Source organism: Equus caballus, chromosome 19 (genome assembly GCF_041296265.1).
Source record: "Equus caballus isolate H_3958 breed thoroughbred chromosome 19, TB-T2T, whole genome shotgun sequence".
NCBI lineage: Eukaryota > Metazoa > Chordata > Mammalia > Perissodactyla > Equidae > Equus > Equus caballus.
The window spans coordinates 19,761,492-19,786,629 of NC_091702.1; the positions used below are offsets into that span (position 1 = coordinate 19,761,492).

A 25,138-nucleotide genomic window follows, 5' to 3' on the forward strand; every position below is an offset into this window, starting at 1 on the left:
GTTCTTGATTAGCTCAATACTTTCTGTGAATGTCTCCCTATTATGATGGTAAAGAAGAAAAAGGTAGAGCACAGCTGACAATAAACAGTACTCAGTTTTCAAATCATTCAATCACACTCAGAAAAACAGAGCATTTATGAAGTATACTAGCACAAAGTGAATAAACTACCCAAAAAAGTAGTACTAAAAGAAACCAGTACTGAAAATGACTTTATTCTGCATCTTCCTTATATTCGTGCATTACCTTTCACCATATCAACCAACAGGCCACAAGGGTCTAGCACAGCTCACTCTTCTTTTGATTCTTGAGGCCTCACTCACACTTCAGTGTTCTCAGAGAAAGACAAGAAAATCTTTACAACATACCTGATCATTTATCTGGCATGCAACGAGGTTGTGCTGATCATAACAGCCAGCGAACCTGATGTACTTGAGCCAGCTTCCTACATCTGGTTGACTAGCATCTATGCAGAACTTCACATTGCAAAACTCATCTAAGATCTGGAAGGAAGAAGATGAGAACGATCAATTTCCACACCAGTTCATTCATTAGGATGGTTAACTGCTTGAAAATATTTTATTCAAATCTATGTCCCTCCTTTGAATCCTTCAAAGAAAAAAGTCAGACAGCACGCATATCAATAAAGGTGGAATAATAAGTTATCTTAGAAGTGACAATGTACTGTTTTTTTAAAGGAACAAAGCAATTGTAAATTATTACAAAAACTGATTAATTGCTTCCAAAAAATGCTTGTTTCCTTGTTATGCATGAATGAGTGCTATTGCCTTAATTTTATCCAATGTGATTTTTACAAAAAATAATATTGAGCAGCATACATTAACGTAATATTTCCAAACAGAATAGCCAACATTTCGAGCTCTAAGTCTTCCTATGTAAGGGTACACTTTAACATTTTCGCAGGTTAAATTAATTCAATTAAAAATCTTTAACCTAAGTAGTATTAAATTCCTTTTCAGTTTGCATTTCACTACCATGAAAGATGCAAATCACACCCTTAATTGAAGAAGATAGTAAGATTTGTCTCATAGATGCTTCTGACCAAACTAAAGAAAAACAAATGAAAATAAATGATTGGATTACACTCATGCCAAATCTGGCAACCTAATGTTTTAGTTAACACATGCCAATACATGTGTCAATTTTCTGTTTAGTAAGCAAAATAACAAAATTGGCTGATGAACCACTAAAAATATATAAGAATATTGTAATAAATTGCCATCATTTTATAGGGTGGTGTATTATTTTTCATGAGATTTTACATTTGGCCTAACCTAAATATTAATCATTACTTAAGACACCTATTAAACAAAAATTGAAATGGGAAACATCCATTTTTAAGGTTTTGCGTATTTAAAGGAAGCTCTTCTGACTCACTAGCAGCAATAATGTTTTAACCATCAACATTAAAAGCTGCAGAGCTGTTGACCTGATGGTGACTAACTGGAAAGACTCATAATGTTAATGTCAATCAGTTAATGCAAACTTGAGGAAGTTTCCAATCAAAGACTAAACAACACAGTCTAGAACAAAAATTAAGGCATTCAATACCCCCCACAGCACTCGGCTGCATCTATGCCTATATAAAAGTTAAAACGAAATTCTCGGGTATATAGACCAAAAGCAGTATTGCACAGAATTCAGGTAATCACTCAGCTGCAGATTCAAGTCATTAACTCACCACAAACTTCAAGAAGCCCAGTGCTCTGAGGGCTGTAGTCAAAAGGTATTATGAATAAGCCTTTGGCCACGAGGCAATTAAAGGGCACTAAGTAGCCCCACAATTTAAAAAAGAAAAATCAAAACAGAAGATAGGAATAATAATTGGTACACACACATACTCACACACACACAAATCAAGTCTTTTTCAAGGACACCTCTTCACAGTAACCACCACAACAGTCTACATTAAACACCCTCTCGAGCCAGGACAGATTTTAGCAATTTCTTATTTACAAAATCACAAACTTTAAGTTGTCTTCTTCAACTCTCAATGCTGAATAACTCAAACTGCAATTTGAGATCTCCCCCCTCCTCTGATGTCTGGAAGGAGCATAAACAACGAGAGCAATACACATTTTAAAATAGAATAAAGTTGGTATTGTTGTTTTGTTTGTTGGTTGGCTTGTTTGGTTTCTGGTTGATCTTTTGTTGCTGGCTTCCTTGACTAGCAAAAAGAAGGGGGGGGGAGCAGCTCTACTGACACACTAGAGAAATATTTAATGAAGGAAATAGGGTGAAGTCACTGAAATGCAACACCAGTTCCATTTCATATTTGCAGAAAGACGTGGAAAACTTGTTAATTTTAAAGTCAAAAATCATCTATCCCCTTAGCTTTCCAGCATTCCCTTTTGCGGGGGAAGGGACTTAAGTATTGCATATACTGCACATAAAAATTCTAGGTGTAATTTTATTCCGTGTTAACATTATTGCCATTGCCACTGTCAACAGTGAAATTAATTTAAAAACAGGTTCATTTCCAAAGAATGTCTTTTTACATATATATTACATGATTATTCAAATATTTCACCAACATATTAACTTTCTTACTCTCAATATTCTTGCCCCAAGACAAAAAGCTGAACTTTCTCCAGAAGCGTTTCCCCCCTGGGTGAATTATCCACTTTTGATTTGCTAGCAGAACTGCATTTGTCTCCCAAATGTCTTAATCGTCTCGGAAATCTCGAATAAAATTAAGTAACAACACATCTTCCGTCATTTCATCTAACACACTCCTGTGTTTTTAAAAGCTGTCAAGTTCCAAAGATAGCTTTAAAAAAAAAAAAAAAGAATTCCCTTTAGGTGGACTCTAGAGAAAGGCCCTTTCAAAAAACCAACAGCAAAAGGAAAAAAAAATGCCCACAATCTAGCCAAAAGGTCCGAATGTGACTTTCTCGCGAAGCAGCACACGATGTTGGACAGCAAAGCTGTTACTTGGCAAGGTGGAACCCGGCCGAAAGCGGCTCCAAAGTCGCGTGGCTGGTGCCAGGAATCCAGATTTTGGCAACCCCACCTTCTGAGTCCCTGATACCGACGGACAGACACACGGAGGGAGGGGAAACAGGAGAAGAGTTCGAGGAAAAGAGGCCGACAGCCGGCAGAGAGACCCACCGAAGGCCGGACGACCCACCCCGGAGACGCGTCCAGACCGCACCGTTCCGCAGGAGGAACAAGGAAATCGCCAGTCCCGGCAACGCAGATAAGCAGCTGGGCTCCGCGAGACTGCGGGCAAGTAGGAAAAGAAGGCTGGGGGCGGGGGGCGCCCCGGAGAAGGGGTGCCCAGGCAGGAAACTGTCCGAAGTTACAAACTATGCACATCACCAAGACTTTTTTTTTAAGTGAGTTTTCTTACCTTAAGATTTCTATGGCCTCAACTCAGCAATAAAAGGCAATCACAGAAGAATTAAAACAAACAAATAATCAGCAGCCCCCAGCTTTCCTGCACGAAAATCCTTTCAAACGATCCCGAGCAACATTTCGAGATGTAAAAAAAAAAAAAAAAAAAAAAAAAAGCCTCGCGTCTCGATTTCCGAACGGGTCTCTCTGATAACTTTGTCCGTCTCTAGGATCTGCTCGCCAGGACCACGCGTTTCAGATTTATTGTCCGCCAACAGTGTATTTTTAAGACCAGAATTGAAGTCTCCTCTCGTCTGGGTGACCCGGGTTTGGTGTGTTTTGGCTTTTTCCCCCTTCCTAAATGAGCTCGGGGCTATTCCTTCTGGTTCACATCACCTCCCTCTTTTCTCACTTTCTCTTGCTCTTATCAGCCCGATGTGTAATGAAAGTTATCTGAAACCCACTAAAACTTCTTCCACTTCTCTCTCCCAGTTCCAAGGGGGTGGGGGGGGAGAAACAGGCAGGAGGAGGAGAGTTTGAAAAGGTGGGGGGCCTGGGGAGGCGAGGGGAGCTCTAGCCCCCTTTCAGATCCTCCGCAGCTCCTTCCCCGGTCCCAGACCCTCACGGGATCGTCCCCTTTCGCAACTCCAAGCTCAGCCGCCGGGTTTCTATTTCATGAACTGTCTCTTTAAAGAGGATCTGCTCGGCCATCCAGAAAGAACCCGGGGCGAGGGAGAAAGGGAGCTATCTCCCGCCGCCCAGAGTGATCGGAAGCCAGACGGGCTCCTCTTTCAGTAAATTTTTAAAGTGACAGCAGCCTCCTCTGGCGGGAGAGGTCACAAAAAGGTCGCCAAGACCCAAGTCCTATAGGGACAGACTGATTATGGATGCACCATCCCCCTTAAACATGTAGATTTCTCTGGGTAAACAACCAATGGGGAGATCTCGCCAGGCAGGATTTCTTTCCCCAGGGAAATATCCTCTGTTTCGGTGTCCTGAAAGCACAAGTGTAAGTGAGTGTGTGTGTGTGTGTGTGTGTGTGTGTGTTGGGGGGATGGGAGTGATGGGGTGGAGAAGTGCTTTTGGGGATGTGAGGGTGTGTGCACGGAGGCTGGGGGTGGGGCGCTAAGGGGGCGAGAAGGAGGTTTAGGATATAGAGACCCTGGCTCATGCTAAACAGAATTAGTTTAGAAATTCTCAGAAAACAGCAGCCCAAAAGTGAAAAGTTGACATGTCCATTTCCAGTTTTCTGCTAAGCATCTTTTTTTTACTATTATTGAAATTCGTACTCTAATTTACTCCCTGTATTATTATAGTGAGGTCAGCAGAAAAGCATGCTTCTTTTTCAAATCATATTTTTCTTAAAAGAAGGAGTTTACAAATCTGAAACATTATTTGCATATAACCTGCCCCAAATAACGTATTATCAACTTAGACAGATTGAAGATTGGTGAGTTTTTGCCATATTCTTTGATACATTAATTAAAACGCTGTGAACGACCAAAAGTGGAATTACGCAGTTTGACAACGCAGATTATTTTTAAACTCTTACCATTACAAATGCTGGTTTTGGTGATCAGTACTATATGGTGATTAATAACTTTCTAGTATATATGGTTAATTTTTCTCAACGTGTTTCAGAAACGACGTTGGAAAAAAGATATAGGGAATGCGTTGCAAAATAAAAGTGTCTATGCGTTCACTTTAGCCAACCTTGGAAAATTTAGTAAAATCCACCGGTTAAATGGAAATCAACGCTTTTTAATCACAAAACTCCATTCATAAATACGAATGGACAAAACCCAACTTCTCGACTCAACAGTGGAAAGTTAAGCAAAGTAAGCGAGTGAAGGGACATGCGGGGAGGATGGGAGGCAGAGGGCATGGAAAGCGCGCTTATGGTAAACTTTATCTGCAAACGGGGACAAAGCAAGTCCCCTTTTTGTTTGGTCCAAGTGCAAAATAGACGTGTAAATTTAGTAGATCTATATTTCCCCAAAATGCTGATTTAAAAACAAAAATAGTAACAAAAGGGAGGGATGTGGGGGAGAGAAAATGACAAGAGGTGGTGACTAATTCGTTTCGGTGGCCTGTTATCTGTGACATTGAACTGTTATTTCAGATAATGGCCATTGTTTGAGGGAAAATCGCACAGCAGTGGTAGGTAGGACAGGAAAAATCCTTTGTAAATAACCTAAAACCCGGGCAGATATTCCCATAGAGTTCGGCGCTTGAGAACCTTTAAGAGCCCCCGGTTTGCTGCCATTGATTTCCTGCCCTTCCTCAACTTGCCCATTGTCGGAGACCTTCTTTTTCTTCTTTTTTTTTTTTTTAATTTAGCCATAAATTGGACCGGCTCGAGCTATGAGCTGTTCTATTTTCTTCCTGTCAGGATGAGGGATTTGTTTTATGATGCATTGTGTATTAAATACAAGTAATCTGGGGAACCGATTGCTTCAGACAGTGCGGCCTGATCAGGGGGTCTGAGAGCTCAGCGCCCCAATCTCTCTCCCCAGCCGCGCGGCCCCCACCTCCTTGCCCTTTACAAAGCTGCTCTGAAAAGGAGGAAACGTCGGTGGATAAACAAAAGGTCGTGTGGAATCAGTGGCAGGTCCTGGCTAAATTAGGATTTCGTGGAAAGGGCCTCCGAGTGTTTTCCCTTATATTGGGTTCGGGTGGGGGAGGCGGGGCGACTTTCAAGGTCTGGGTACTTGCAGGGGCGGCAGGCGGCCGGTAGATGGCGTTGCGCCCCGAATTACGGCGCGGCGCCGGCGGCTCCAGCCACCCAGGTGAAGCCGCTGCCGCCCGCCGGGCGCGGGCAGCCGGGCTCTGCCCTCCGCCTCGCGCCCTCCGGAGCCTCAGCCGGGACGGGCGCGCCCGAGGTCCGGACCCGCAGACACTGGCCAGGGCTAGGGCTATTTCTGCACGTGATCTTCTCTTCCCCAAATAGAGCCAGAAGAGTTAACACTTTCTCTCCGAGATCTTGGCAGATGTGTCTAGAGAGATGGGGGATTATTTAGCCTCATCATTATTATTTTATTAATATCATCATTATCGGTCTTGTTCTCTACTGAATAACTTGTGAGAAAGACTAAAGGAAATCATCAGAAGGACCCGGACAAACTAAATCTCAATCACTCTCTCCCATCCCGCCCGCCCCCGTGCCCCTTTGATTATATAATAATAACTTCACGGAAAGGCAGTCGCCTCACTTTTTCTTGACACAGCTTGAAGTTTAAAAATAGGGTCCTGAAATCCCCAAGTAGCTAGGTGGGCCTTGTTTCTCATGAAAGGAGCCTCTTGCTCTTTGAATACTAACCCTTAGGAGAAGACCCTGACCGCCCTCCCCCTCTCCCCATCAGAAGTGAAACAGAAGAGGAGACAGCGGGCTGGAGCAAGAGTTCTTGCAGGGGGCTTGCTTTTCCCCTCCGGTACGTGCTTTCCATCGGGAGGTTTCTAAAACAATAAATAAATACAAGGAGCCAAATACCACCACCAATTCCCTTTATTCCTTGGGATTTCTGGTGAAATCTGTTTACAGTAGTTCCCAGTTACAAATTAATCTGCAAAAGCCGCTGTCTGCTCAGCAGTAATGAGGAACATGCGTGTTCTGCAGTGTTTAGCGCTGCCCTTGAAATGGGCTATTAAAAATAATGGTTTTACTATAATCTCAAACCAGCTTTAATTTGCAAACATGTATCAGGACAGATGATCTAAATATTAAGGGGATGGAATGGGGGAACATACTACAACAAATGTAGAGCTTTGGGGAAAGCAGAAAACAGAGTGGTTCATGAGCAATGTTTAAAAAGAGAATCAGATTTTTAAAAACATTTTTTCCGAAAGGAATGATTGTTTTTCTGTCTTGTTCTGTTAATTGTTGTTTACCAGGAAAAAGGCATTGGAAAATATGAGGTTCGAGTGTGAGCTGATAGATTTTCTGGGAGCTGTAAAGACCCCCCCTTTGGCTGATGGCAGGGCTGGGGTGGGAGAGGTTAATGTGTTTTCTTCCTGGTTTGAAAAGGGCATAAACCCTCCTCAGGCCCCTTCCTTCCTCCCCCATCTGTGTGGACTGCAGAATCTTTAAAAGGCTCAAAGATTTCCAATAAGGCCACTGGCTCTGCCTTCATTGTGTAACTGTTTATTTAAAATAAGTCAATATATTAGTTAAAGCAGTAAGAAGTTAGTGCTCCAGTATTCAAGTGATTCCCACAAGACTGTAAGCTGATGCCTCTTTTAAGCCTTAAACTTCATGGTTGTCCCAGAAGTAAAAGTTCTGCTAATGGAGACCCTATGGGCATGGTACATTCCAGCACATCATTAAAGGAAAGAAAAGCAGTCCAGCCAAAGCCAGATGAAATGACTGCACTGTCCACTTTTAATAGGCTTCCTGAGGACGAACAGCCCTGTAACACTCTGCAGAGGACAATATTTAAAAACAAGACAACTTGCTGGCAGTTTTCAATACCATAAAGTTAATAAAGTATGCTCCCATTCACCCTGACATTATGTTTTTAGTTTATAGAGGAAGGCACTTTATAACCTCAGCCTAAGTAGAGTTCCCTTTAATTCTGCAGCTTTGGGTTTCTTGAGGTGGCTAAACATACACTGAGCTCCAAGCCTGACGTTTTTGTTTTAACACTGTTTTTTTGTAGCTTTTCAAGAACGTACAAGTGCATTTTTACATTTCTCGAGTGCGGTTTCATTCATGGAGATCCTGTTCAATCCTGTTTCATACAGTTCATGTCAAGAAGCATGAAATAATCTGAGAAATTGACATTTGGCTGAACAATAACTGCTTGCTAATTAAATTAGTTTCATGTATAGATATTGATGGAAGTTTAAAAAGAAAATCAATGCTTCCTTTTCCACGACAGAAAGGGATTTTGTAAAATCTTACCTAACCTGAGACAAATATAAGAAAAAATATATAAGTACCTCTTAAGGACTCAAGAGACTTCCCACTGATTGCATATAAATATTTCTCCCGATATAGAAACTCCAATTTGTTTCTCCTCTTTCTTTTCCTCCAAATTCATGACCACCTACAATTTCTTCTCCCAAGTCTTTTTACTTAAGAGAGTAAGCCTTGTAATGAAGCGTAACATTTAGGCAAGAGAAACTAGATCAGAAAGCCATGGAATCAAAGGTAAAATGTTGTTTAATTTTCACTTATATATTTTAATCAGGGGAGTATTTCACAAACTTGGGTCCCTGAACTTGAAGGCAGTTTTGTGATGCTGGGTAGGTGGCCCCAGCCACCAGTCCAGCACAATGAGTTTACAAACAAAAAGGACTCTGAGTGTCTTTAGTCACCAACACAACCCCACTGCTCAGGAGAGAGATTTCTGGTCTTCCTGATGCACTTTGTCTTTTTTTTTAATCTATGGGGGGAAAAGCTGTTAAAAAAAAAAAAAGAAAAGAGGAAATTAAAGGTAAAAAAAATGTAAATAAAAAATTTCCCTTGGTCTGGAAATGGGCCCGACTGAAAGCATGTTAATCTCCACCTCAGTAATTTGGTTCTCCAGGAGAAGACAGAAGCCCTGCTGCTGTGCCCTGCACTTCATAAATCACATCTTTATGTGGACAAGGTCAGGGCACCTAACAGCTCAGACATGGGCCTTTGCAGTGGCTCGAGGATTCCGGCGTGTTTACTCTCCCGCTCGGCTCTCCGAGGAGTAGTCCAGCACGCTTCTAATTACTTTTGATTATTTTCATTTGCTGGGGTCAGTCTGGCTTGCCAGGACTGCTGGAGGGTTGATTTCCTACAAATCTTGATGTCTTTGTAGGACGGCACTGTGTGCGTTCAGAATTAGCACCCCGTTATTGTCCTTCCTAACAGACACTGTGATAGAAAAGTTTCCCCGGTGAACCATTAGCTGCTTCTCTTTTTATTAATTAACTACAAAGCATAACCACCTATCTGATCTTTTTTAAAAAGATGCAGACGCTTAGTTGGGTATTTTATAGTGTATTTGGCCAGAATGAAAGTGAATTTTTCTTTTTTTTGCTTCAACTTTAAATATATTTAGTAATGACTAGCAGCTCTTTGGAAACTAAGATGAAATACTTTGCTGAGACAACAGCTCTAGTGAATAAATTATTATACTCAAAGATTTATTTCCTAAACTCCAATTAAGGCTGCCATATTTAAAATATTTTTTGTTGGGCTATTTTGATGTATTTCAGTCCTAAGCTATTACACTGAGTGGTTATTTTGCGGCTAAAGCACAAGAACAACAAAAAATTTATACCAAGTTTAAATGAAAACACTGTGATAAAAACTTTAATAAGATATATTCCAATAAAATTTTCATAGAGAAAAAGAGACAAAATAGCATTATTTTTTTTATTCCGTATCCCCCCAAAGCAGAGATGTTTAATGCTCTGAGGTGTATGCATTAAAAGATACATTGTAGAAAAAAAAATGATGAGCAAATAAATATTCAGAAAAACTGAGAAACATTCACAAAAAAACCATAATATAGTAACATAACACATCCATCACTGACCAAAAATTACTGTTATCGTTTTATTTTATAGAAGGTAACTTGGATCTCTATTATGGTTAGTATTACTGTTATCTTTTTATTTTATAGAAGGTAACTTGGATCTCTATTATGGTTAGTGTCAAAAAGGCAAATCCCTCATTCTTCTTTAGATCAAAGAATTAACGTACTAAATGCTTGAGAATTAACCTCAACTCTGTCAGGAATTAATTTTTCATTATTTCATTAATTTTAATTAATTCAATCTTTTAACACAGCATTTAGCACATTGTACAATAACTCCAGGGTCAGCTGCTTCCCTGAGGGTTTAGAAACACCATTTAAGAGGACGTTTAGACTCATAATCTTGTGGGGAAAGTAGGTTGGAAGACCTTTCTCTACTCCTGTCTCCACTCCTAGCTGTGTGCCTTTGGGTAAGTCACTTAACCTTTGGATCAGTTTCTATGAAAGTTTCATAATATCAGCCTAATTGGAGTGTTGGGAAAATAAATTGGGTGATATGAGTGTGAACTGCTCTGAGTTCACGGGAACAGGTCAAAATACTATACGTTTCACAGTATTTGTGTTTGTGTAATGGGTTGGAATAGACTTACACACACAATGAGGAAGATAGTCTGGTTTATACTTTGAGGAACGGCAAAGTCTAAGTATTTTTCTACCCTCTTTCTTCCATTCCAATGTCAGTTGCCCTCATCCTTACCCTGACCTATGGAAGAGAAGAATTTTAAGAAAAATGTTTTTTTTCTCTCAAGCTGTGCTACCCCCGAAGATGTCCGTCTCTGTCTGGCTTGCAGCTGAGTTTATTCTGTCCCACCTACTGTGTTCTCTGCCAATCAGTAAGAGGGAGAGTTCTGAGCAGAGGTGGAATACCACTGAGATCCAAGAGCCCTCAAAGCCAGAGTAGGAGGCCATACACACACACACACACACACACACACACACATGCACACAGACTAGTTTTAGGTCAATATTTCTTATCAAGGCCAGGAAATTTATTCTCTACCATGTCCTCTGGGGGACTTTAAGTGCCAGAAGGACAGGAGTTGGGTCTATCTTATTTGCCCCTATTGCCCAGAGCCTAACATAACACCAGGCACATAGTAGGTATCCAGCAGATGTTTGTTGACAGAATGTATCAGGTCTTTCCTTGGTTTTTCATTCCCACCTAGTTTGGATGCCTAGCTTGGATGCTTGTCACCTCTAGTCTGAATTATTGCAATGACTTCCTAACAGATTTTCTGACCCCCACTCATCCTCCCACCAGTTTATGCTCAACGCTGTTAATCTTTCCAAGCATTAGCTATTACTCACTCCCCTGCTCAAAATTCTTCAGTGGGTTCCAGCTGCCTAACAATTCAGTATAAACTCACTCTAGTTTTTGAAAATTAAATGAGGCAATGTATGTAAATCACTTAGACTCATGCATGGCACATAACATATGGTCAATAGAAAATAGCTATTATTATTTTTGGTATTACTGATATAATTGTAATTATAATCATTATTGTTCCTCAGCTTATAATTCATTCTGCCTTGATTATCTTGGATGAAATCTTATCTATCCTTCAGAACCACCCTTTTTTTATGCCCAATGATTCCCGCTAACCAGATTTGACCTTTTCATCCTTCCCCCCAAATCATCTGTGCTTCTCTCCTGGTTTATAACTGGTTCTACCATACCTTACAGTGTATCTGTAATGCTCTTCAGTATTCATTATGAAAATCATCAGTGGACCTCCTTAAGGGCCGTTGTAAGATTCTTAAGAACGGAATCAAGTTTTATTCATACTGATATCTTCAGTAGCATCTTTTCATAATAGGCTAAACCACCTTTGAACTTCCCTTGCAAGGGTGAATTAATTATGGCTAAATATAGGAGGAGTTGCTATATTTAATATCCAAGGAAACTGGACTATTTAACACTGTTCCCATGGGGAGTCAATTGATGCCCTGATAATTCTCTTTTAGGAAATTTAGAGATAGAAATTCCTGCCACTGCTGCTTCTCAGGAGTAGCGCTTTATTGCTCTCCCACCCCCCATTTCTGTTTCTGTACCACCTCTCTGCCCTTTACTTGGTGCACACCCCAGACAATATCTTGGACTCCTCCATTTCCCCTATCCCCAGTGGCCCACCACTGGCTTGGGCATTCCGTTAAAGTGTTTCTATAGGGCCTTTACCTTCCCACCGGCACTGGCCTAATGGAGGCTCTTATCATTTTAGGCCTGAATTTTGTGGCATTTTTACACCAAAAATCAGTCTTCCTGAAATAACAAAGTTATAACAATGTTTTGCTTTACCTAAAAGCAAAAGGTAAAAAACAAAGAAAAATCACACTAATAAAAACTCCAGTTGATCATAATTTGCTAGAAAATAAAGCCCCTAATCCAAAATGCAATCTCCTCCATAATTTGATGTCAAATTTCTCTCTCCAGGCCCATTTCCTAATTCCTCCTTCTGCACAAATCTTCAGCTCTGGTTGACAACCAGGGATCTGAGTGGAAACTCCTGGCCCTTTAACTGTGTTCATGCAGGCCCTTCAGTTTTCTCATCTCTGATATTCACAGCATTCAGGAGATGGAACAATAGACCAAGGAGAGAGAGTGAGAGTTCTATCAAGCTCATGCACAGTGCTCCAGCCTCCCTTCCTTGAAATTCATACAATACTCAATATTAAAATCACTCACTAATCAGTTGTCATTTTTTAGGGTCTTTTGGGATATTTCTATCATCTGCCAATCTACTTACAAGCTGTTTGATGGCAGAAAATGACCTTCACACCAGCATTTTCCAATCAGTGACTTGTTAACAGGTATTCCTGATAATGTGTTCTGTGGTCAATAAGGTAAAGAGAGCTCCCTCTTGAAGCTTCACAACGAACGTCAATGTGGCAAGTGCTCTAAGACTCGAAAAGTCTAAGTCCTTCAGTAAAGAAATCTATTGAGCTTGTTTAATGGGGCATCAACAAAGATATTTAAACAGGTATGAAAGTGCCTTTCCCCTTCCAGTGGAATACCTAAGGGGAAATATTTTGGAAATAAAGTTGTATATTACTTTGCATCTGTTTCAGCAAAGCATATGAAGTATTCCCCTGAATATTTTTCTTTCTTTCTTTTTTTTTTTTTTGAGGAAGATTAGCCCTGAGCTAACTGCTGCCAATCCTTCTCTTTCTGCTAAGGAAGACTGACCCTGAGCTAACATCTGTGCCCATCTTCCTCTACTTTATATGTGGAACGCCTGCCACAGCATGGCTTTCCATGTGATGCCACGTCCACACCCAGGATCCAAACCAGCAAACCCTGGGCCACCAAAGCGGAACGTGCACACTTAACCACTGTGCCACCGGGCCAGCCCCTCCCCTGAATATTTTTCTATCAGTTGACTGTTTTCAACTTTTGATCAAAAAATATTACTACCAAACAGTCATAGATGAAGAGAGACAAAATCAAGCCTCAACTTTTCATTCAACTGGGAAGCATTTGGAAGATCTATCAAGCACGCAAAGAAAGTAGGTTATCAGTAAACTCCTTTGCCTGTGGACTACTGCAACTGCACTCGAATATATGGTATGAGAACCCTCCAAGGAATGTGTATAATCTCACTTCAAAATCAACCGACTCCTTCCTATCCTCTTCCCTTGCAAGCCCTTCTAAAGCACAGATTTTACCGTGGGCATATTTACACGCAGCGTTCTATATGATTTAGGTTTTTCTTAATAAGCCTAGGCATGATCTAGATATGTATGTTCCCGGGAGAAGGGAAAGCAGCAAGTCAACCTCTGTATAGGGATGCCTGAATGAAAATGTTTAAGAATTTGCTTTTTCGCCAGTTTTTTATATTAGATTCGTGCGTTGTGCCTCCCGATGGCTGTCTAATCACTAAACTAAGTGGACATTGAATCAGATGGCATACAAAATTACAGGAATTTGATCTTCAGATAAACCACAAACCTTGATGAACTAACGTTGTTCCAATTGACTTGACTCATCATCCCAAAGAACAGAACATGTCACAGGCGCGACCATACAGTCTTCTCTGTACAGAACACTAATGGCTGGGATTAATTTGTGATCTATTGAAAGTGCTTGCTTCTAACTAAAGAGGCATTCACTAATGGAGGGGGAGGGATGGTGAGGCAGCTCTGGCCCCCGAATTATTGCTCCACTCCAAAGCTATGACGGTAGGTGCTGATTATGATGTTTCTGTCACAGAATTATTAAGAAACAATCAATATGTTAAGTTCTTATCAATGATTTAGTGAAACATTTATTTTTTCTCTATGTTGAAAATGCTAAAATTCCATTTTATTATGTCAGTGACCACAGCCAGACACTTTAAAAATAAAAAGTAAAAACTCTATTGAGCCAGAGGAATGTGGTAAGGCTTACAATCCATTTAATAGGTGTCACACCTTTGATCCATATCAAACGGTAAAATGTCAAAATATTCCGATAGTGGTTAAAGTAATAAAATCTCAGTATCAGTGTGAAAATACGGACATTGATGTCAGCTGTGGCTTTAAAAATATCTTTCTATAAATTCTGTTGAGTCAATTCTTCAATTTCAAATAAAATCCTAATATAGCCTGTCTATAAACTCCAGAATTAAGTACTGGTCAATTTCCAAGATGCAGATTCTCAAAAGTATTTGTGTTTTGGTATGTGGTTCTTGGCTGGAACACAAATCCAGGCTTGCTAATGCAGTGCCCTACAAACTAAGAAGGGAGAATGCCAGAAGGGACATGAATGGAAATAGTTAAAGAGGAAAGAAAAATAGTCACACTGATTCACACCTAATTTCTCTCCCCATATGATCTGGGCTACCATTTACAAATAAGCCATGGAACCCAGTCATGAGATGGAGAAAATCAAAATTAAGAGCCCAGGAAGATAAGATTGAAAAGACTACAGATTTTAAACTCATGCTTTTGTGTAATATTGCCTTGTGTCTTACACAGTTTTACATCCCCCCTCCCTGCTTCCACTCTTACAAAAGCTAGCAAAGTTCACGTGCCCTCAAAAAAAATGGTTGGATAAATCAAATTTAAATGATTCACTAAGTACTTTAGCTATGTAACGTGTTTGTATTAATTTTGTGGGGGTTTTGTCTCTGCAGAAATTATCATAATAAATGTTTATTGTTTCCTGTACATATCTCCTTGGTAACCAATACTGGAATATTTCAAGAAAGTCATTAAAAGTCTTTATAAAATACATTTTGCTAAGTTTTAATCTTGGAAAGCACAGTGGAGTTGTAATGTATACGAATTCAAGTTACTAATGTTCAACTACTGTGAACTGAAAGAAAGAGGGAGAGGGTGAGAGAAGCGGAGAGAGAAGGAGGGAGAGAGAATGAGAGAATGATCCTTTACCCAGAAAAGAGCATGAGATGAAAACATGAATCATCTGTTCCCTGGGCAGGAACCAGTGTTCCAACGCCTTTTGCGCTATGAGTATCTTGTTGCATTGAGTGTGACTCTTGGGTTTAGAGATATGGATTTTTCACACCCTGTAGCCCTGAGTGCACATACACCACTTCCTCTGATGCTCAATCAAAGCCAAGGTGAGTGACACCAACATTGGACAGTTTAAGGGCTGAGCAAGGGAAATTTTGATTATACTTAATTTTCAATTACTTGCTCACTGCAGAATCTAAGCCTTCAGTAAAAGGTAAATTCACTGAATTTTGTTTAGATTTTGAAACATACTCCATAGCAGTAACAAGATAAATAATTAAGATGAGTAAATTAATGTGTCCTCTACCCACAGCGTTTGTAGAGGGCAAACCAACATTGCTAATTCTTCCCTGTCCCCAATAATGGTGTTTAATGTGGTCCAGGTGATCCCAGTGGCTCATGACTCATATGACCCAGCTGTCAAATCGCCAACACCTCAGATGTGGAAGCAATAGTCTATTTTCACAAATGACCTGCCTCTTGTGGCCTTTAGCAGGGAAAGTGAGGGGCTGAGTGTGGTAAGCCGCCATAATGAAGTAAGAAGATCTTCTTCCCGGGGCTCAGTGGACCACAGGTTTCCTCTCTGCAAATAGGAAGTCACTTGGGTTCGTGAGCAGTCAGTTTCACCCCCAGTTTCCTGCTAAGCTGTAGCCCTCTGAAGTTGGAGCCCTTGATGGAGTCAGCTTCCAGTTATGTGAGAAGTTGCTTGAACTTCTTGAACTTCTCTTTCAATATCTTTAAAACTGTGGTAATGGCACCTATATCATAGGAGGCTATTAGGATTAAACAATGGAGATAATGTATATAAAGCACTTAGTATAATGCCTGGTACTTAGTAGAGACTCATAAGGAGGAAAAATAGTATAGAGTGATTAAAAGCACAGACGCTAGAGTACGACAGCCTAGATTTAAATCACAGCGTCACCATGTGTTAGGCAAGTGAAATGTGCCAAGTTACTTAGCACCCTGGTTTCCTCATCTGTAAATAGGGATAATGATAGTATCTCACAGAGTTATTGAAAGGCTTAAAGAAGGGAATCCATGCACAGCGCTTAGATCAGTGCTTAGCCCATAAGCATCTAATAAACATTAGCTATTACTAAACGGAGTTCTAACTCATGAAAATAGTTGTTACTGTCTATGTAAATGCCCTCTATGGTTTGTTTTTTTCATAGACATCCTTACATCAGAAGAGAAACAAACATTTTTGTCTCCTAATTTATTTGCTGTCACTCAGGAAGCACTTTGTTTCTGAGAAACAGAAATGGAAACATAAAAAGCCAGAGAAGAATACCTAAAATAAGTGATGGGAATGCAAATTTATTACAACATGTAACAACTAAGCTAAGAATCCCAATCCCAGTGGGGAGAAATATTTCCTAAGAAAGGAATATTGGAGATAGGTAAAAGAAAGCACATAAAGAGAAACAGGAATCTTCATGATACCACTGGGGGTGATACATGTTTTCAGAATAAACTTTGAACAAAAATTAAGTTTGATGTATATTTTAGGCAACATTTGAAGTAGGCTATTAAAAGATATAATTCTTCAAAATGCAGGAAAACATGGGAGATGAAACATTCAAGGAAAAGGAAAGAGGACACACAGAGTAAGAAGTTGATGTGAGTGCAGAGGGCCACAATAGAGGTAATTCAATTTGGGTGTGTAAATTTGCTCTATGGGTTGGGCCCAGAAATGAGCGGGTGCCATTGGAAGTGGATCCTCCAGCACCAGTCAAATCTTTAGACGACTGTAGCCACTATCTTAACTGTAACCTGACATGACTCTGGGCCAGAACCGCCCAGCTAGCTAAGCGGCTCCTGAGTTCCTAAACCATAGAAACTGAAAGCAATACATATTTATTGTTGTTTTCAGCCACTAAGTTTTGGGGTAGTTTGTCATGCAGCAATAGGTTCCAAATACACCAGCCAAAGGTCTTTGGTGGATATGGAGAATCTAGTTGCTGGGCCTCCTCTGATTATCAGGGGATTCAGACCTGGAAGGAGGACCCCCAAGCCTGCATTTAGCCTCGGCCTGCTCATACCTTGCTGTAGAAAGGGGTGGTTTCACCCTCTCATTTAACAAACACTCGCCTCTGGTTCTGCTCATGAACTGTTGCTCAACAGACTCGTGACGACATCTCAGGAGCCATACAGTGGAGACGCATTAGTGAATAAGACTCAATAAGGCCACATTATGGAAAGCTTTCCAAAGCCTGTTGAAATTTAGGCTATATTGGATTGAAAACAGAAAAAGGCGGTGATCATAAATTTCAGAGTGGTAACATCATGACAACAAGATTCCAGAAAGATTTGTTTCCTGTTTCCAGAGCCATCCCGTTTTAGATCATGAGCTTTCAATTGGTTTGGGGGTATGTATCAAATTAGGGCTCAGTTGCTTTGCAAATTCAGACTGATTTTTTGCTATTGTTTATGAATTGGCTAAGATATTGATCTTTGAATGTAGAAGTGCCCAGCTAAACTGTTTACCAGGAGCCCCTCAACTTCAGCCCAAATCTAGAAGAAAGGCAATACAGCCATATCAGTGCCAAACGCATCAATGAAAAATACGAGTAGCATTTTCTGTCTCTCCCCCGCCCTCCTCCACGGACTAGGACCTGCCCCTTGCCTGTGGTAGCAGGACTTTCCTGGGAGCTACAGCCACTTCTGATAAAGTGGCTGTTGGCTGCCATTTCCACAGGCTCCCAGAGAGAGTTCCAGGTTTGCTTAAGTACCAACCAAACCATATCAGATGAGACAGAGAGCATAGGCGGGATAACATATTATCCTTTTCAAGGACCTTTCACTTAGATTAGTTAATTAAGTCACTAATGACACAAAACCATGACAAGGCATGACGAGTAAAATTATCACCACAATAAAAATAAGAAAAATGAGGAAAGAGGTGCAGACGTTAGAGAACTGGCCTACGGTCCCAGGGCTAGTAAGTGGCAGATTGTGGCTAGAAGACGGAACTTTTGATTAGCTCATGCTTTTTCTACAACACCAGTGGTTCTCCATCGATCCAGGCAAAGAGGCTGAATTTCAATTCAATTTTTTTTTCTCTTAGAGAATCTGGTAATTTCATTTATCACTCCACTTCACTTTGATATTTACTTTGCAGTTTTCATGTTTAAACATTTTCTTTGAAGTCTTTCAAATTACAAAAGCAGTACATGCTTGTTTTACTGACTAAGTAAGACAACACAAAGGTGTTTCACCATTCTGAAGTAATCAATATTCAGTCCAGTGTGGTTTTTTTTCCTTGAAGTATTCTTTGCTCACACAAAATAAACAAATATATAGAAATTATATATGTTATATATATATATATCTTATATATATTTATATATATATGTTTTGTTTTTACCAAAATAGAGTTATACTCGACATATTATTCTACGACTTCCTTTGTTTAAATGTGACAACATATCGTAGACATGCTACAAGTCAGAAAGTCCGTATCTAATTTGAAGTCTTTTTCTAATTGCTTTATGCATACATACTTCCACATATACAAACACATACACACACACGGTTTTCCATGAACTCTCAGATTTCAGAATTACTCTGGGGTATCTCCCCAGTCCCACCCGACTCTCTTCAGTTCCTTGGCTCCTGGTTCACAGGTTGAAAATGACCAAACTAAATATACTGCAAGATAAGGTTTAGAAGCCAGAGGGAATAAAAAATTAATACAAGCCCTTGTCCCTGCTGTGAAGGCCCACGCAATCTATTTAGAGAGACAAGACTAAGCGACTTGAAAGAACAGCAAACAGTACAAGACTGTAAGTCATTAAGTACTAAATTATGTGGCTCGAATGATAAGTGCTGCAGAGATTCAGACAGGAGGGACATGTGTAAAGGCTAGCGGGGTAGGGGAGGTGAGACTCGTGTTCATTCAAAGGCTGGGCAAAAGTGGAAAAGAATATTTCCGGGGAGCTTACCATGTGCTAGAGTTAGGTTAAATGTATTTCCAATGTTTGTTTAATTTCTTTGATAAAACCCAGCATCCTATTGTTCCTTAGATAGATAAAATCGTTCCCACATGTGTTAAAAATATAGATGGTAGTAGCATGGGTATGTACATGTACATGTGGTGTTCTAAACAAAGAGAATAATTTTCCTGATGGATTCTAATATGCCAGATAGATTTATACTCTCTGCTGGGTGAATCTGTCAGCATAAATTAAAGAAACATTGAAAAATAATTGCTCTAGCAAAATCTAAAAGCAGTAAGTAAGTTCATGAAATTTCTGGAATAATTTCTTGTTAATCTAAGAATAACTGATAATGTACTGAAGGTACATACCCAGGCATAATGCTTTGTAGGTGGACTAGAAACATTTTATTTCAGTTAATGGGTCTTCCTAGTTAGGTTAACAACCAAAGAAATAGTCTATGTTATAGTCGACTCATTTGCAACAGTAATAATAACAGCAGCAAAAAATCACAAAACACTTTTAAATCATAAGAATGATGCCTAAATACATATGCCCCATTGCTGTTTTCTGTGTTGTAATCACGTAAAAATCAACCCATGGATTTAACTTTTTTGCAAATTATTTGGTTTTTATTGGAAATGTAGGCAAAAAATATCCGTTAGGGTTTTTTTTAAGCAAATGTATTTAAATTTTTATTTCTAACATTAGTCAATTTTGTTAATTTCGCTCATTTATTCATCCATGCTGGAAGGAAATCGGACATGGTCCTTGCTCAATTCTCATCTTTTAAAAACCCTGATGACAACAATGTGGCAAATATATTGGGGTGGAGCTTGTGGATACTGGGTGACCAATTAGCAAGCTATTGAAGTAACAGAAGCAAGAGATGATGGTAAGATGGTAAAATATAATAATTATAATACAATCATTTATTAAGTGCCAATTCTATGTCAAGTGCTTATTATGCATCATTTCATTTAATTACTCACTAACAGGCTATAAGTGATTATTATCCTTGTTTTACAGATGACAAAACTGAACCTAATAAGATTGAGTAAATAACTTACCCAAAGTCACACAACTCTTAAGTATTAAAGATGGGAGTCAAATCCTGACCAGTCTGACTGTATATTGTGCCATGTTCTTTTCCCAAGGCTAGCTACCTCAGACACAAAGACCTGAAAGATTGGCCTCCTAATTTGCCAAAAATGTCATCTGTCTGACATTGGGAGTTGGCATTTATGGTCACTCTGAGCCAACCACTGACTGACAGGGACCCTGAGGAAGCTAACCTCAGTCTAGTAATAAATATTAGATAAACAAGGGAAGTGCCCACTAGGGCTATTTTCAAGACCAGTATAGACTCCTGAGACATCAGCAAATCTGTACTACATATTAGTAATTAATACAGTCATTGTGTGAATGTGAAAATGGAGACCAGAGAAACAACATGATTTTCCCAAGGCTCAATCACAAGCAGAGTGAGAACAAATTTGCACCAATGCTTGGTTTGTAGCATGATATTTTTTCAATTACTCTCTCAGTGATTAATGTATTTTAATTGTAGACTGTTAGGGAAAAACACATGAAAAAGAAATTCAGTATTCAAGACAGGGAAGAGAGGCACTTCTTAGAAGCAAAATTCTAATTACTAAGGTTCTCAAAAGTGACCCTAGAAAATGTATCACCTGTCCTCATCTTACATTCTTCACTTAAATTTGTGTAAAGACATAAAGATAAAAATAAAAGACAAAACAATTTCTTACTTTTCTGTCCATAACTATGACCCTATCATAATAGGGATGCTAATAGAAATAATGAAATTTGATTTTTAACATTATGTCATTAAATCATAATTATGTCTCATAGCCCAAGGAAGGTCGTTTGTGGTTACTAGTGGTGGTTTCCTCCTAGATCTAACACGTCTGTCCTTATTATCTGCTTCCTTATCTGGTTATTTACACTGTTTGAAACTTCCTTGTGCATTTATCATCAAAACCCACTTGTGGTTTGCATCCTGGGTGCAAGGCACTGACCCCATGTCATATTCCTTGTCTAAGCCACGTTCCTAGTAAAAGTTTCCTGACAAAAGTTTTGTGGACATAATAGCCAACATTAGTTTTGACAGGAAATAAATTAGTTTATAAAAGTAAGTCTTTAAGTGGGAATCAGCCCCTCTGTTTCAAGATATCTTTTGAAACTGCTTGATGAGAGTTCTTAAAGGTTTTGGTGAAGACACCTATGGATGCACGTAATCGGAAAGTATCTAAAATTTCACCTCTAAAAACTGTTAGGTAATAGAAATAAATTGTTTATTGCACCATCAGACAACACATTTCCACACTGTGACCATGCTCAGTGAGCATTCATTCTAATGAGAAATAACATGAAACTGCATTCAGAAAATGAAGTGAAGTCGTAAAACTGATTAATTTCAGTAACAAAAGGAGATAGAGTATCATCAAAATGTTGCAACTGCACCGGATGGTCAAGCCATTTATAGCATAAGAGAAGTTTGTAATTAGTCTATGTTTTTCATCACGAGGAAGAAAATACGTGGTTTTAGAGATCATGTTTAAAGCACCTAAACAACCCAAAGTTGTCATGCTAAATACAAGAGATCTAAAGATCGCCTGTTCCACATCCATTACGTTTAGTGAGCTGTCCTACGGGCTTTTTTGAAGTGCTGTATACACGATCTTGTAAGGCGAAACACTTTATGTACCATACGAAATCTGAGGCATAATGTTTAATGTTCAAGATAAGTTAACAAAACTGTATGCTGGTGACTTTTTTATTTCCCTGTTTTATGTCCTTCAAGTACTTTAAGGAAAGACAAACAAGAAGGGAGGAGAATAAAATGTGCCTTTTTCTTCTACCTTTTTCACTCTCTTTCCTAAATTAAATTATAACTGCTGATTTGCACCCAAGGAAGAAATCATGTTAAAATATGCTGGGGTTTTTTTCTTTATTAATGTTTAGATAACAGCTTTCAAAACACAGCTAAGTAAAATGTGTTTTGAGATGGAAAACATTTGGTCTCTTTTGCAGCTTTCAACAGCTTAAGTGAAAGGATTTTTAATGTTCCCAAACAGCTGGGCCATACTATGTATATCATGAATTCCGCTCTCACTGAAGGATCCCAGCTCCCTCCCTGCACCCGGAGGTTTCCTTTTTTCTTCCTGTTGCCGCTGCTTGCTCATCTGAAAAGCTTCCCATTATTATCACAGCTTTCTCATAGGTAATGCTTACAGCAGTGATGGCTGAAGGAACGGATCCTTGAACAAAACATGAAATTCTTCTTAAAAAACTAGCACTAGCAATGGTTTTCTGTTTATTTTATGGTTGATGTAGAAAACAACAGGTTAGTGTTCTTTGGAATAATAAACACGGGATGTCGGGGAGGAGGAGATTGTATTCTTATTTTCCGGACCTCTTGTAGCTTTCTCAAAGGTGCTACTAAACATTCCAGTAACATTATCTGAATTGCCTAAATTTTTATCACTCTCTAAACATCACTCCAAGTATATACTCGAAAGGAGTTTTTTTCAGAACGACTAAATATTTCACAATTATTTTCAAACTCCTTCGCAGGTAAGGGGTTGTACATAAAGGCATCTGTTCATCAGTACTTATTTATGTGACTATAATAAGGAAGGTAACAAAGAGGGTGTGGATGGCAATCACACGTAATGTCCATTCCAAGTGAAAACAAAAGTAATCAATGTAAAAGATCCAGCCAAAATATTGTAGAGTAGTTATTTAATGCCAGTGTACTGAACTAGAGTGCGTCTCACATTTAACAACGGGTTTACTGTTTTACATCCAACATAGTAAAAACAGTAGTTCAGAAGTTTACATACACTAAATACACAAACCACATAAATAACCTATGTTCATAAATGTACATAAATTCTGTAAACTGCTTAGCAAGAAGTAGCAAAAATGTCACTGTCTATTTTTATAAGCCGTTATTTATTATTTGTTTCCTAGCAAATTTCACTTTTTTCTTCATCTATTTTTCTCTAATTTGGGGGATGAATTGGTTGGGAATGTATCCCCAGCTGCATAGTCACACCCTGCGCCTTCCCTTCCTCAGCTAACACCTCCAGTCCCACTGCAGCCCTTGGGGCCTTCTAGCCTTTTCTAGGAGGCAGCTGTTGCTAAGTGCTAAGGATGGCAGTGAGTGGATGAAGAGGGCATCTCTCCCTCATGGGACACATCGGATTGGTCAGGGAACTGAAGTAGAAGTAGAAGATGCTATGATATTTATTATCTACTGGGCAGTTCTAAATAATAACCAACTCCCAGTATGTAGATGATTCAGATGATTAACAGTAATTTAAATGGTTTTCACAAATGCTCTATGATTCCTTTTCACCATGGTTAATCTCTACCCTCCAACTCCTCCTCCAAAAAAAGTTAACTTGTTCTTGGATAATTGAAAATTTACTTTATATATATATATATGATCTATATCTCTACGAATAGACATGCAACTCTAATGTAGGAAAATTGATTCTATATGTATCATACACACACACACACACACACACACACGGCTTCAAAATTGTTTTTAATAAAACATACCAGAATGTACACATTTAAATGGCTCTGAGTACTTGTCCTTCCATGTTCCGTATTTCAATTAACAGTGTTATTATCTACCCAGCTACTGACTCTAACTCTAAGAGAATATGTCTGTAAAATATCCTCTGTGAAATGAAATAAGAAAAATATACGAAATAAATAAAATCCCTGCGAAATAAAAAAGAATAGCAGCTTCTCATGGGAAAATATGGGTAGGGAAAAAAAGATGCTTTCAAGACTATTGTAATTCTATTAAACAGTTTGATCACTTTTAGAAGAATTTTTAAAACCAGTTTTAGACTTTTCATAATGAGTTTTTGTTGGAAAGGTCTTAGATTCCAGAGCTAATGCTGATAATTTTCCACCTTACAGTATTATCTGTTTTTTCTTTCATGCTGCTTCAAGTTAAGCTACTTGGTTCTTTATTAAATCACGGTATTGTTTAATTTTGGTCTGACTGAGAGATATTAGGTTAAAGAATTGTAACTGCGAAATTGGTAAATGTTGCCAATTTCTGGATTAAAATCCTGCTAGGTCAGATTTTTTAACATCAATTGCATTATAATGGGTTATGGGCAAACCAAAAAGGTTCTAAATTCATTTCCTATATTGACTTAAAGGTTCTATGCTGACCTTACAACTAATCTTTTTCTTCCATATGAAAACTGTCTTGGAGGGACTGGCCCCATGCTGTAATGGCTAAGTTTGGCATGCTCCACTTCAGCAGCCCAGGTTCACAGGTTCGGATCCCAGGCACAGACCTACACCACTCACCAGCCATGCTGTGGCGAGGACCCATATATAAAGTGGAGGAAGATTGGCACAGCTGTTAGCTCAGGGCTAATCTTCCTCAGCAAAAAATAAAACAAAACAAGAAAACCTGTCTTGGAGACCTCATTAGTTCACTTTGTTACATTCTTAGTGCTTAAACCTTATAGTCAGACTGGGTACAAATAAGAAAATAGCGCATTGGTTTTCACTGAGTGAGCTCATCTGACTAAAACCAGACAATTGGCAAATCACATAGAAAAGTTAGAATACTAGGAAAAAATTCAAATTTCCGTATAAAGAGGCAACTTCTTTAACATATATAAAAATTCAAAAGATATAGTGAAAGCAAAATATTTATGATTTTGAATAGATTATAGATAAAATTCGTCCGCATTAAATTTAGACATATTATTCACAGAAAAATTGCCATGTGGGGAAGAATAAAGAAAATTAAATTTGCTCAGATTTTGGGTTCTACACTTTAAAAAGTTACAGGTAATATTTCCCATTCTCTG

At 39.1% G+C, this 25,138-nt stretch overlaps 1 protein-coding gene across 34 annotated transcripts in view; it reads right to left on the reverse strand.

Moving 5' to 3' along the window:
• Positions 1-25,138, reverse strand: part of MECOM (MDS1 and EVI1 complex locus) — a 534,617-nt gene that overhangs the window by 58,376 nt on the left and 451,103 nt on the right. For 16 of the 34 annotated variants that reach the window (XM_070242597.1, XM_070242584.1, XM_005601789.4 and 13 more), the window contains one exon: positions 367-501. In XM_070242597.1, coding sequence (XP_070098698.1) covers positions 367-501 — 135 coding nt within the window. Of the gene's footprint in view, positions 1-366; positions 502-1,987; positions 2,176-2,569; positions 3,339-3,371; positions 4,368-25,138 lie in introns of those variants that run through there. The other 18 variants (XM_070242587.1, XM_014732736.3, XM_070242579.1 and 15 more) reach the window with 14 other exon arrangements.